General features: G+C 34.6%; 1 protein-coding gene across 1 annotated transcript in view; it reads left to right on the top strand.

The window, feature by feature from the left end:
• Positions 1-14,024, top strand: part of MOSPD2 (motile sperm domain containing 2) — a 39,009-nt gene that overhangs the window by 3,307 nt on the left and 21,678 nt on the right. Inside the window, exons 3-5 of the mRNA XM_085323112.1 lie at positions 5,088-5,243; positions 6,001-6,087; positions 8,630-8,784. Of these exons, the coding sequence (XP_085179238.1) occupies positions 5,088-5,243; positions 6,001-6,087; positions 8,630-8,784 (398 nt within the window). The remainder of the gene's footprint in view (positions 1-5,087; positions 5,244-6,000; positions 6,088-8,629; positions 8,785-14,024) is intronic.

Genomic DNA, 14,024 nt, shown 5'->3' on the forward strand with positions numbered 1-14,024 from the left:
GAATGAGGTCTAGTTAGGAGCTGGACAGCACGTTATTTGTGCAGTTTGGAGTCTAATTTCAGTTTGATTTGTTTGAGTTCTTTGTGAGAGTTGATGATGTAAATGATTTGAGTGGTAACAGGAGCAATGAGAACAAAAGATTATTTTCCAGTACTGACTTGTGCTAGCATTTTTTTCTAGTAAACAATCTTGTCTTTTCTTCAGTACATTTTCACTACTTAGAGAATTTCTAAAATGAGCTTGTAGCAGAGGTTATTACTTTCCATTTTAATGTTGCAGTAGAAATTATTTATAATCAAATTTTAATTTCTTTCCTGTTCAAAAAGTCTATTTTCTTCTGTTTTGTGTATTTATCTTGTCCATATTTCCTGTCACTCCCCATTTTTATCCTCTTTTCCTTTCCATTTTGGGAAAACTGAATTTTCAGACACAATATCGCAGCAGAGGTTTCCTGCTCTGCTGTTTTATATAACTAGTTTTAAAGATTAAATTTGGTCATGACTTAGTTTAAGCCAATGACAGACTACATGCTGTTACCCAAATGGGCCACTTGCAAATACATTTTTAGACATATGGAGCATTCTCAGAGAGAATAGTGGATATGAGTATTGTAGAAAATTCTAAAGGCAATGTTTTGCATGCCTGTTTTATCTGCTTGTGCTCTGAAAATRTATTTTCCCAGATTCTTGGTTTTCAGACTGAGAAATCCTGGAGGGAAGATAGGAATGGAATGGTATGAATGGAATAATAAACATACTTTCATAGAAAACTGTGATATTGATTCTTGAGCTTTCTATTAAAAGTATTCTTTTTTCAACCATTGACAGAGTACTCTTTTGCTAAAAGTTTAAATTTACCACCTCTCAAGGAGATAGATATTTGCATGTTTCTTTCTTTCTTTTTATTTTTTCTTTTCAAATGAAGTTATTCAGTATAGGGATGTGGAGGAAGGGAAGGGATAGGAAGGAAGGGATTTTTTTTCTCTCCTCCTCCCTGTGCCTGTGTGGCTGGTGAACTTACATTGTTTTCAGTTTTGGTGGTTTCCTTCTCTCACAGTTGGAAACATATATCTGAATGGTGTGGTACTTAGTTTAACGTGTTAGAAATCAGCAGCCAATTAAAATAGATTTCATTTTTTTTAGTGAGTAGCAGATCTAGTCTGRAGAGGAAAGCAGAGTTATTTGAGCCATGAGTAGATAAACATTTCTCAGAATTTTATAGATATCATTGAGACAAGTAAACATTAGTCAATGGGTAAATAATAGTCTATTATTAGATTTCAAGGCCAGAGGAACAATTATGATAGTTATGTCTGTCATGTTGCATTATACAGACATACACTGTAATCCCTATGATTACAACCAAGAGTTTTTGGCTGAGGTATCTTTCAGAAAGGCAACAGTTAAGTGTAAAGGTTTTGTGTAATGGAGTATTTGATGTGCTTTAAGTTGTTAATTCAGATTTATTAATATAATCAGGTATTTACCTTTTTCCCCCCCCCCATTTAAAGGTATGTAGTTATCCCTACTTCTTAGCTTTGTAGAGAATTTTTTCTTCTGTAGAATGCTATCTAGAAGAGAGATTTTCTCCTTAGGGAGGAGCTGCTTCTTACTGTGAATTCTGAACTTCTCTTGGATGTTTTAGTGTGGATCATAAGTATGCTGCCAGTTTTCCAGTCTTGTAATATTTCTTCTATCTTCTTTTTAAAGCTTCTCCAATTTCCATTATTCTTAAAGCATGAATGCCAGAAGAAAACACAACATTGCGGTGTTGTTCTACTGGTAATGTAGATGGCAGTGACAAAATTGTTGATTAATACAATGAAAATTAAACAYTGTACATTGAAGAATGTAATCCTTCTGGGGGGGGGGGAAGTATTACAGTGGGACTTATAGTTCATTTAGTTTTGTGCGATTCTGAAGTTATTTTTAGAGTTACTATTTTGTAGGATGCAAGGTCCTGCCTCTTGGAAGTAGTCATAGCATTTCTGGAGAAAAAATATAGCTTTTCACCTTAAGTTTCTCAAATAAGGAATACAATTGTTAATAGAGAGGGCAGAKTGTTGCCATAGAAATGACAGAACTCCTTACTTAGTCAGGAAAAAAGGAAGAGGAGTAAAAGGAAGAAGCAGATATTCAGATGGAATTTTTTTCCATCTTTTTCCTAATCCTCTCCCTTTATCCCAAATGTTCTTTAGGGTAGACATTTTCATTGTAGATTTTATTGTAAATTTTACTTATTTTGCAGCAAGAATTGGTTAAATCAGTAAACTCTGATGTTCTCTGGCTTACCGAGCTTACTTGGTTGAATTAATGGTATTGTGCAGTGCATGTGGAAGCGGTATTTGACTAGCTGATTTTCTTTACCTGTAACAGCACATGTTCAAATGGTTTATGTATATCATTTTGTTAGACTTAGTTACTGAAGAGGAGATAAAGCTTTGTAATCACTTGTATTCACCTTGCTTTTCATTGCAATACAGAAGTTTGGATAAAACGCTCTCTCCTTTTTTCTTGTTTAAAGTATTCATTAAGTTAAATTTGATTTTTTTTTTTAAATATTGTGTGTGTTCAGATTTTGAGAAGGCTTGCTAGTGACCCATAAATGTGTATTCTAAGATATGTTCCACACAATGATATATGAATTTATTTAAATGATTGTTAGATACAAAAGGTACTAATCTGACATTCTGTTGATTGTCCTGCTTTCAAATATTGAGAGCAGATAGTCTTCAGAAAGTACTATGAAATGTTATCCTCTTAGTTTTCAGCTGGTCTTTCAAAGTCCTAGTTTGCCATAGGTGGTGTACTTTTATTTTAGCTAACTATGGATGTGCTGGCTTAATTATTTTGCCTCACAGTATCTTTGAAGATAAGTTAGATATGAATGCATGTTGCACTATTATAAATAAGATTTTGACAACTGCAATTTTTTTATACTCCATGCAGTTTTTCAGATGCCAGTTGTTTTTCTTGAATGTTGCCAAGGTTCCGTTTTATTTTGTATGAGATTTGGCTCACGCAGTATTTTTTTTTTTTTTTTTTTTTTTGAAGTTTCAGTTTAACAAACCTTCAGTTTCAGAGAAAGGTGCTCAAAGAAAAATAGTCTGAAGTTCTGGGACCACTTTTAAGAATTAACAATGCTATGTGTTCATGGTCTGAAACAGTTTATTAAGAGAGGCTGTGGAATCTCTGCSCTTGGAATTTTGAAAATTTGACCAAACACAGTCTTTAGCAACTTGTTTAAAATTAAAAGTTGGCCCTCCTCTGAGCAGGTGATAGGACTAGGTGACCTGCAGAGWTCATCTGTAATGTTATTTTATTTTATTTTTTTGGGGGGGGAGGGGGGATTCTGCCTTGAAATGAGATGTTGTTGGCCTTCTCTGTGCCTTCTGCTAATCCTAGGCAAAACTGTCCAAATCATAAATCCCTGGGGGAATAAATAATCAATTTTCAGATAGGCAGTTGAGATGTCACAAAATTTAATACCGCAGATCTTTGCACTTTATTCCATCTGTTGCTTACACACAGCCACAGAGAAGTTAAACAGTATTCCAGTCTTTCTTGCTCTGAATATTCATATATCTRGGCTTAGTCAGAATATAGGGAAGAAGCTGTCTGATATGTATGTGAAAATGATCAGAGGAAGATGAGAAAGAGATCAAGAGCAAGCTTTCAGTGATTTGGAGCCTGATGGACAGAGTAACAAATAGAGGGTTAATCTTAAGGAAAGGAAAGATGATGTATCCAAGAAGAGCTTGAATGTGAAGATATGCATAAAAAGTGCCACTTTTTGTGGTGAAAGAGTGCATTTAAAATTAATATATTGTTCTTAGGTTTATATTGATAATTTATAATGTAAAGTTGAGAATAAAAATTAAGAAAAAAATGGACTATATCATGTCTTTAAACCTAGACTGGGCCAATAAAACTAAACTTAATGGTGTATTTTTCTTCATCACAAGTGTGTCGTCTTCACAATTAATAGGCCTAGTTGAAATAGGCATACGTAACTCATCCAGTAGCTGTTCTAAATACTTATTTCAATTATGTTCATAAAAGTAGTTATTCTGAGTTTATTGCTTCTGAAAGAACAGCAGTCCTTCCAGTAGTTGGAAATTAACATCTACTTTGTCTGCCTTTTTTAAGAAGTCAGCAGAGATACTTATCATCTGTTGTTTTCAGAAGCCTCTTTCTGGGGTCTTAGTTTATTTACATCCCATAGTTCAAATGATAAGGCTCAGTTTTTAAGAGAAAGAGGAGCACTGATCTAAAGAGTTGCAAAGCCATTTTAGGAACTATCTACAATAAAAGCAAGTCCATTTAGAAATTTGTATTTTAAAGCTTTCCTATTTTAAAAAAAAATGGATAGATTCCTTTTTTAAAAAAAATGGAACAGCTGCAACTTCTATCTCATCTTAAGATTAGTACTTTAAAGTTTGTTAATCTGTTCTTCTACTGAAGCAAGGAGGAGGAGGCTTTGGGGTTTTGCAGTCTTCTAGCATTGTGTATTTGGTATACAGTAAGATAACAATTTACAACAGATGTGAAATGGGTAATCCTTTTCAAGAGAACAGTTAATTTTGTTCAATGTGCTGGTGCATAAAGCACAGTCAAAATAGTCATTTCTTACATCTGTTCTTCAATATTTCATGATCTGTCATGCAAATGCCTACAATTTATAGAATGCAAACTTGAATTGCTAATGCTTATTTATATACACACTTACTGAAACAGATTCTTAGATTATATACCCACCTATACATTAATTATAGAAGCCTATCTGTCTCTAAGAAAATTACACTTCTTGTATGCACACAGCTTCTTGATTAGTAATGTCTTTTCCTTGAATAAGAAACACTGAAAATATTTTTCTAGGGAGAATAATTTCATGGTGTTTCTAAATGTCATTACAGTAGATAAGATGATAAGAGTTTTTAATCTGTTTCTCATCATATGCTTTGCTTAAGTTTGAGACTGCAAAAGGAATCTTATGTATTTAGTGGATGACTATGCTGAAGCTTGACAAATCTTTTTGTGTTTTCATAATAAGTGCTGTATTCTTACAATAATAAAATTATTTACTAGATAAATCGGATAAATACGATGCTAGAGATGTGGAAAGGCTTCAGCAAGATGATAAATGGGTTGAAAATTATCTGATTTGGAGGCACGATGTTGTGGATGATACATTGAAGATGATTGATGAAAGTTTTCAGTGGAGGAAAGAATACACAGTTAATGGTAAGCCGTGTTATATAATTATTGTGATGAGGCATGTCGCTTTCCTATTGCACTATAGCTAGCCCATATATGCAGTTTCATAAAGCACCTTGTTCTCAGAGGTCAGCGTGCTAACTAAAACTTTTCAGTTGGAAAAAAAAATATTTGAACTACTGTTCTTTTTACTGCCCAGTAATATTTCTCTGTTTGCTATCTTTTATTGTAAGGTTGTTTGAGAGGAGGGAAGGAGGGGAAGAATCTTTTGTTCTGTCTCTGTACATTTGCCAGAATAAAATCCTTTTAAAAATTTGAGACTGATGTTGTAAAAAAAAAGTTTGTCATAGCAGCAATTACTCTAGTGGCCTAAGACCTTGGACAGAATAGATACGTTTTTTATGACATGTGAAAGTGTTTTGAAAGTGTTTTGAAGATGATCTTTATCTCCAAGACCTTAGAATCTGGTTTCAGAAAGGATAAAATAAGAGGGACTGTAGAAATTTGAGGAAATATAACAAAACATTTCCACTRTTTTCTCTTCCCTCAAATTTCTATTCTTACTTCTTCCTAAGTAGATCCTACTTAATAGCATGAGAGGAAGAAGACAGTAAAGTTTTTCAAATGAACTCARTCTTTGTGTTAATTGGTAAAATGCCCTAGAAGTTATTTTTTAGAGATAAGATTTTGTATTTTGTTCCGAGACTTCTGCATTTGTAKTGAGTCTTATTAAGCTGAAATGTGATTGTTGACTTGCTGAAATAATCATTTTTCCCTCCCACAGACTTGACAGAATCTGTCCTTCCAAAATGGTTATTTGAAAATGGTTCTGTCTTTCTACATGGATATGATAAAGAAGGCTATAAATTATGTAAGTTGCATATAATAATAGATGACTGAAAATGTTATATTTTGTTTCTAGCATTTTAACATCCATCTTAAAATAAATGCTTAAAAAATAAGCAATACCAATAGGTAACTGCCTTTACAAAAATGATGAGCAGTTGATAACTTTCAGTATGTCTGTAAGTCTTTGATCACAGAAATGGAATGAGCAAAGCTTATTAGCACTTCTCAAAAATTATAAATGCTTATCTTAATTATCAATACAATTTTTACATTTTCTGTTGAAATGCCTTATTTTGCATCTTCTATGATGAGTGTATAACTAGAATAAGCCTTGATTGTGTTGGAGTGTGTTGTCATTACTTTTCTAGCAGCCCACCATGTTCTCATGTACTTGTGGTTCATAGGTTGTCAGATTTGATTTCTGTTTGTCATTGTGTGTCAATTGCCATATGCAATGGTATTGCATACACATACCATTGTGTGGTATGGACAGCTGAGGAATTTTAAGAGAAAACTCTTGAGTGTCAGATTAATTTTTAGTAATTAAAGAATAAGTTTTATAGAGGAACAGTAAATATTCCCTGAAGTACTTTGAAGTTTATTAGTGTRTACTAGATGGGCAATACTATTTTCTTATATGGGTATGGAACATTTCTCACAAATAAAAGTGAGTAATTTTAAATCCTATTAAATGAGAGTTTTTAAACAAATCACCTGTGATTCTCTAAGCAATGATCTTGAAAGTTGAGAAAGTAAAATATTAAATCTGAACTYCTACTTCTCCTTGGTTTGCCAAGACCAGTTCATACCTCTAGAAATAGATTAACAATCCAGTATTTTACAGAAGTAACTGCCTTTYAAATACTGTAATATGCTAGTACTGCAATAAAATCGTGACTAGAAAAATGCAGCTCTTACTCTGTGGCTGTACTTTGTCAGTGTTCCCTTTTTTCTTTAATCACTGAAAGATTGAACTGAATGCTTGCTGATATCTTCATGAATTTCTTTTTTAGCTGTTTYCAAACAAGGTAGGTAATCAAGGATCAGGAGTGATGAAAACTTTATATAGCATTGAGAAAGTTGCACATGAATTTACTGGATATACATTTTGGTGAGGTTATGGACAGAGAAACTGAAAAAGGAAAACATAAATCTTGCATGTGTGATTGGACTAAAAAACACTGTCATTATTTCATGTCAAGAATGCATAAGTTGTATGGGTGAATAATGAGTTTTGATTTTACTGTCACTGACAGTACTTGTAGCTGATGTAATTACTGACATCTGTGATGTCATAGCTAATGTTTTAATTTCCTATCCCCTAAGAGTTTGTTCCTGCGTTATTTGGATCAGAATGTGTCTTGACAGGCAAATTCAGACTCAATGGTAGTTACGAGTTACTGATTAGTCAGCATTTGAGAAGTAAGTTTCTTGAGCCAGATATCACGTACTTCACACTTATCGCAGCATGTAAAAAGACTTTTTTAAGCTTATCAAGAATTATTACTTATTTACAAGAGTATCCTGTGTTTGGACAGGATATTTTTCTGAAATTTTGAACTTAACAGCACACAGTTAATATGTTACATCTCCAAAAGTTTGTTGCTTTACACAAGCCAGAATTTTGTTCCTTGCAAACATTAGTTTGTAATTGTGATAAGGAAATAAAAGACTGAGAAACTTTGCTTATTTTAAGTAAAACTTCTCAAGTTTCAGGGATGAAAGTGTTGGAGTGTATCTGCAATTGTTTTCAGGGCTTATTTATTTTGTTGTTGTACCAAAAATCACACATAGTGGCCCTTCTCCAAATACCTATTTTATCACTTTACTGTGCAATTAGTCATTTAATTTTAGATTTTTTTATAAAGCGAATTACTTTGAAATTTACTTTCTATAAAAAGTCTTGTCCCTACATGATGTATTTCTTATTCCAAAGGATATGAGTTGGGCTTCTGAAATAAGAATATGCTTTGGGCTTTCAATATATAATGTTGCCTATAGTCTGGATTTCTTTATTTTGTTTTAGAAAGGTTTATTTTTATATAATTCACAATAATATGTAGGTGAATAACTTTTCAAAATACTAACTACAATAATACAGAAAATTTAAGCAGAAAAGACAATATGGAAGCAATAGGCAACACAATCGCAATAGTTGGAATATATACAGAACCAGATACATCTGAGGACTGCATGAACTTAATTTCAAATTATGAAATAAGTAATATTCTAGGTAAGATATAATAGAAATGTTTAAATAAAATACATWAAAACTATTTTCCACTCTATTTCTTCCCTTTTCTAATATTTACTCTTTTCCTTTTGCCTTTTTAATTTTTAAAAGTTCTGGAATAAAAATGAAAGCAAGAAAAGGAAAAAGATAACCTGCAGCTATTTTGTAGTGGCTGCAAAACCAGTAGAAATGTAAAATATGAAAGTGGAGACTTTGAAATTCATAATGCATCCTCTACTCTTACCAGTATAGTGTTTGCTGTTAATTTGAATGCATTGTTCTTTTTTTTTTCTTTTTCTTTTTCTTTTTTTTTTCTTTTTCTCCTCTCAAGTTTGGTTCAAAGTGAAACTTCATATAAGAGATCCTAAACAGCAACTTGAGAAAAAGAAACTGGTAGCTTTTTGGTTAGAACATTATGCCAAGAGAGATCATGGGAAGCCCTTAACAGTTGTGTTTGACATGGCTGAAACTGGAATCAGTCACATAGTAAGTATTTTTATATTTCTTTCTGAATTTTTCTGAACTCAGATTATTTATATTTAATCCAASTCCCCTTCTCCTCCTCCCAAGGTCCTGTGTGGTCCATTAAACCTAAATGATGTGAGCAACTGTTAAAATTAGTGATGTGTAAGGTTGTTTCTCATGATCTGAGGTGTTTCATAGATCCTTTGTTACGTATTAAAGTTTATTTTTTAAAGTCTTGTACAGCACATTGAAGATCTGTTTTCAATTTAATAAGTGACCAAGCCAAAATGACTACATATTGCAGTTGTTCCCTAGCTTGCTTTGTGAATTTTCATGAATGATTGTCATAGGAGTTAGTTAAGTACACAATAGACTGAGCTCTCTTTTATGTGTGTACTTACTGCCTCTTTCTGAACAACTACATTTGCATTATTGTCATCATTCTTGGATGAATCAAGGCAAGTCGAAAGTGAAGGATGAAGAACAGGGTAACARTAACAGGCCCTCAGGTGCAGTGCTAAGACCTTTGAGGTGGTGATATGTTCTGAAAAGTCAGCATCKCCTCCAGCTGGCAGCTTTGTTTCTCTCTATCTTCCATGCCATATATACTGTTCCTGTGCATTGTCTGCATTTCTTAAGTCCCTGCGTGCCTCTCTACACCCCTTATATTAATTGTAATACGAAGACTTGTTTTGACATCTCTTGGATGGCTGACCATTTCACTTTTTAGTGCTTTGTTGGTAGCTGTAATGACTGTGTTCCAAAATTCACCTTGTGAACTACAATCTGTTTTGAGCATGCTGATGGAATATTGTGAGCCAGAATAGAGGGAAATATATAATGAAAATACTCATGCACATGAATTAACAGAATACATGATGTACATACTTTGACATTATAAGCAATGTAACCGAAGTTTGTGTTTGAAAGTAAATAGACAAAACATTATCTGAAATAACACCCAAATGATTGCATTGTATTGCAAAGTAGGTACTAATGCAAGGCATCCGGAACAGTTTCCGGTGATATCTGTCCACTGTATTGGCAAAAGAATTTTGTTTCTTTTCCATCTTATTTCCACTATACATATTCTACTTAAAATTACAGTAGATGTATTTTACTTGCCACAATTTTTGATAGTGAATTCAAGGACTTTGCACTGAGAAAACTATCAGTATCCTTTCTTTTACAAAACAGGAGGACAAAACACACTTCCTGCATCTTCTAAAAGCAGCTGTGATAGACTCCTGACTTGTAGGCATGTATCAGAATCATGTTTATACTTAAGCTAGGAATAAGTCAACCATTTTTCTCAGCTGCCTGGCCTATCTGCCAGTATTATGTAAGACTGCTTCATTCAAGCTTGATCTTGCACAAATGAGGTCCCAAGCCTTTTTTCAGAAGAGCAAAAAAAATCTGCTAGGGAATTTATACGTGTTTCTAGATTTTCTTTACCATCGTAAAATTAAGGTGGAACAGTATAGCATAGCTCAGTCTGATCTGTAATACTGGTGATGTTTCACAATATTGMAATTAGATCTAAAGCTATTACAATTATTTTAAAAGTAGGATTTCTTTGCCTTGGACRTAACTGAAACTGAATCTTGAAGGAAATCAAGAGCATTATACTAGTTTTGGAAACTACTCCAGAAAGCAATATGCTATTTGTACAGTAATTTACAGTGGTTTTAAATTTGTTGAGACTCTGTATGTCCCAGGTGTTTGTAAATAGGTCTAAGAAACTGTATTTCATAACACTACGTCGTATATTGAGTCAGTAATATGCTTTCAGAATTATTTATTGTAGYCACATATAGAATTGAGTTAGTTGCCTGTCTGAAGTAAGTTTCACAGTTTGCTTAGATGCTCACTAGGGTCTTATGTCTTGTTGTCTTTTTGACTATAATCTTTCATAAATTTATTCTAAACACATAGATGTGAAATGTTAAAATTTCTTTCTGTTGTCCTCCCTATGAAATAATGTTTTCCCCCCAAATGGCAATTTAGTATCTTCTTGTTTTCATTAAAGCCTTAATTGTTCAAAGAACTTAAATTTCTCATTTTAAATGACCCCAAGATTTCATAACTGTTCAGGGAAACTGTATGTTAACTTTTGGTTCGATGATTCTTCTACACCAGCTGAATCTTTTGTAACCTGGCATGCATACAACTACTTTCCCCTGAAGAATGTTAAACCATGCGAAGTTTGTTTGTAGTTTAGTAGAATAAACATGGTAGCATATAGAATGTTTTTTGTAGCCTGAGCTAAGGCTTCAGGRCAGTATCATGATTTTCCATCCTAATACAGGAATACTATTACCTATTTCGGGAAGTAAACAATTGCCTCAAAACATTTTTCTTCTTACAGGTTGCTCTGAAATGATGGATTTTAACCTACAAAATTAAGGTGATCAGTGAAATAGTTGATGATTTTAGTTGATTTAACTTAGTAAACTTGACAGAGGGATCCTCTGATGATGTCCATTGGTATTCACGCGTGGTATATGTCAGCACTTCTAAGAGGACTGAAAAGGCAAATTGTTCCTGATAGATTTGTTTATAGATATATCGTAGTTGAAGATAGAACTGGGTCAACTATTTGCTGGAGGTTCTTTTTTCACTTCCCTTGCTTTGAGACCTCTTCAATGCTTATCAGTAGACTAACTGGTTGTGTGCTGTCATCAGGATTTTGGGTTATTTTCTGGAAATTACATATACATACACACATATATATAAATATTCTACATATTATATATGCATTATATGTATAATATACAAGATACTTAGGAAAAAATTTATATATAATTTTTTCCCCTAAGGCTGTTCCTTACTTATATTTAAATGTCATTTAAAATCTTACAGTTAAAAGTTACTTTTGTTATGTAATGGAAGTTCTGGTTAGTATCAGGTTCTCTAGATTATCTTAGTTCTCATATGTGCACCAGGTACAATCTTTGTTTTATTTACATTGCCCTTTTTTTAAAGTAATCTCTTTAAAAAGTCTTTATCAAACCTGTTTGTGATCCATGCTAGACATGGATGTAGGCATCAGCTTGTGTACAGCTTTATTATCTACAGTTAATGTTAATGGAGTCAGAATGAGACACTGCTTCTAGAAGTAGAACTTCATCTTAYTAGTGATGTACAACAAAGTAACAGCTTGTTTACTGGTTCGGGGTCTTTTCTAAGTTTTATCATTTGGATATTTATAGATGTAGGAGTGGATGTATGCTGTGGTATCTCTTCTCTTATGCCTAATTTTCTATCTGCTTAATATATTCATATGAAACATATGTATTTACATATCCGTAATTTACTAAAGGTATCTTCTTTGTGATTTGCTTTTATAGAAGCTTGTTTAGAGGAACAGATCAATGACGTCCTGCATCCTTACTGATTCTTAGCTTATCTACTGCTTTAGCTTATATACTTCTGCCTAAAGAAGGAGAATAACTTAAAATCAGGATTTCTTGAGAAAAGGTGATACTTGAGAAATTTATAAGATGAAAATCTACAGAGCTGTGTATGTCATTTTCTTCAGCTGAGATGAGCAGAGAAATTGACTTTTTTTAATACCCTTTCTTTTCAGAGCAGAATCTAAACTGTTTTAGGTTGTAAAGTGGGGATCATGATTATCATTAGATATCTATAAATTCAATCTAGTAACTAAAAATTGTATACGTTGACTCCATAGATTGAGATTTTATAGTAATAATATTTTTTAAGTTTTTCATAGGAAATTTTATGCTATCCTGTATACCAGTTTTAGCCATCTCTATAAGAAGTACAGTTCCATATCCTAGGAGACTACAGGCTAGTCAGCCTCACCTCCATCCCTGCAAATGTGACCTTCATCCCTGTAAAGGTGAAAGAACATCTTATCCTGGACTTCATCTCTAAGCATATGGAGGAGAAGAAGGTGATCAGGAGTAGTCAGCATGGATTCACCAAGGGGAAATCCTGCTTAACCAATCTGATAGCCTTCTATGACTAAGTGACTGGCTGGGTAGATGAGGGGAGAGCAGTGGATGTTGTGTACCTCGACTTCAGCAAGGCTTTTGACACTGTCTCCCATAACATCCTTCTAAATAAGMTCAGGAAGTGCAGGTTAGATGAGTGGGCAGTGAGGTGGATTGAGAACTGGCTGAAAGGCAGAGCTCAGAGGGTCGTCGTCATGAATCGGTCTAGTTGGAGACCTGTAGCTAGTGTGTTCCCCAGGGCTCAGTCCTGGGTCCAGTCTTGTTCAACTTCTTCATCAGTGACCTGGATGAAGGGACAGAGTGCTTCCTCAGCAAGTTTGCTGGTGATCCCAAGCTGGGAGGAGTGGCTGATACACCAGAGGGCTGTGCACTCACTAAGAGAGACCTGGACAGGCTGGAAAGCTGGTCGGAGAGCAACCTTGTGAAGTTCAACAAAGGCAAGCACAGTATCCTGCACCTAGGGAGRAATAACCCTAGGYWCCARTACARGCTGGGGRCTGACCTKCTGGAGAGCAGCTCTGCAGAGAAGGACCTGGGAGTGCTGGTGGATGACAAGTTGACCATGAGTCACCAATGTGCCCTGGTAGTTGAGAAAGCCAAGAGTATCCTGGGGTGCACTAGAAAGAGTGTTTCCAATAGGCTGAGGGAGATCCTGTTGCTTACTTGGCCCTAGTGAAGCCTCATCTGGAGCAGTAYGTCCARTTTTGGGCTCCTCAGGACAAGAGAGRCATAGAGCTACTGGAGGGAGTTGAGCATAGGGCTACAATGATGATTAAGGGACTGGAGCATCTCTCTTGTGAGAAAGGCTGCAAGAGCTGGGCCTYTTCAGCCTGGGGAAGAGAGAACAGAGAGGGGATCTTATCACTGTCTACAGATACCTTAAGGGAAAGTGTCAAGAGGATGGGCCTCAACTCTTCAGTGGTGCCAAGCAACAGAAAGAGACAGTGGGCACAAACTGAAACACAGGAAGTTCCACCTGAATGTAAGGAAGAACTTCTTTCCTGTGAGAGTGACAGAGTACTGGAACAAGTTGCCCAGAGAGGTGGTGGAGTCTGCTTCTCTGGAAATACTGAAAACCTGCTTGGATGCTGTCATGCGCAACATGCTCTAGGTGACCATGCTTGAGCAGGAGAGTTGAACTAGATGATCTCCAGAGGTCCCTTCTGACCTCAAAAAATGCACGCCAACAAAACCTGTTGAGTCAAATTTGCAAATAAATAAGGGATTATTCGGTTTTGACTTAAGAACTGTCTGTTCCACACTTTTAACAATATTAGAGCC

The sequence above is a fragment of the Rhea americana genome, unplaced genomic scaffold, assembly GCF_003343005.1.
Source record: "Rhea americana isolate MKP2758 unplaced genomic scaffold, rheAme1 scaffold_82, whole genome shotgun sequence".
NCBI lineage: Eukaryota > Metazoa > Chordata > Aves > Rheiformes > Rheidae > Rhea > Rhea americana.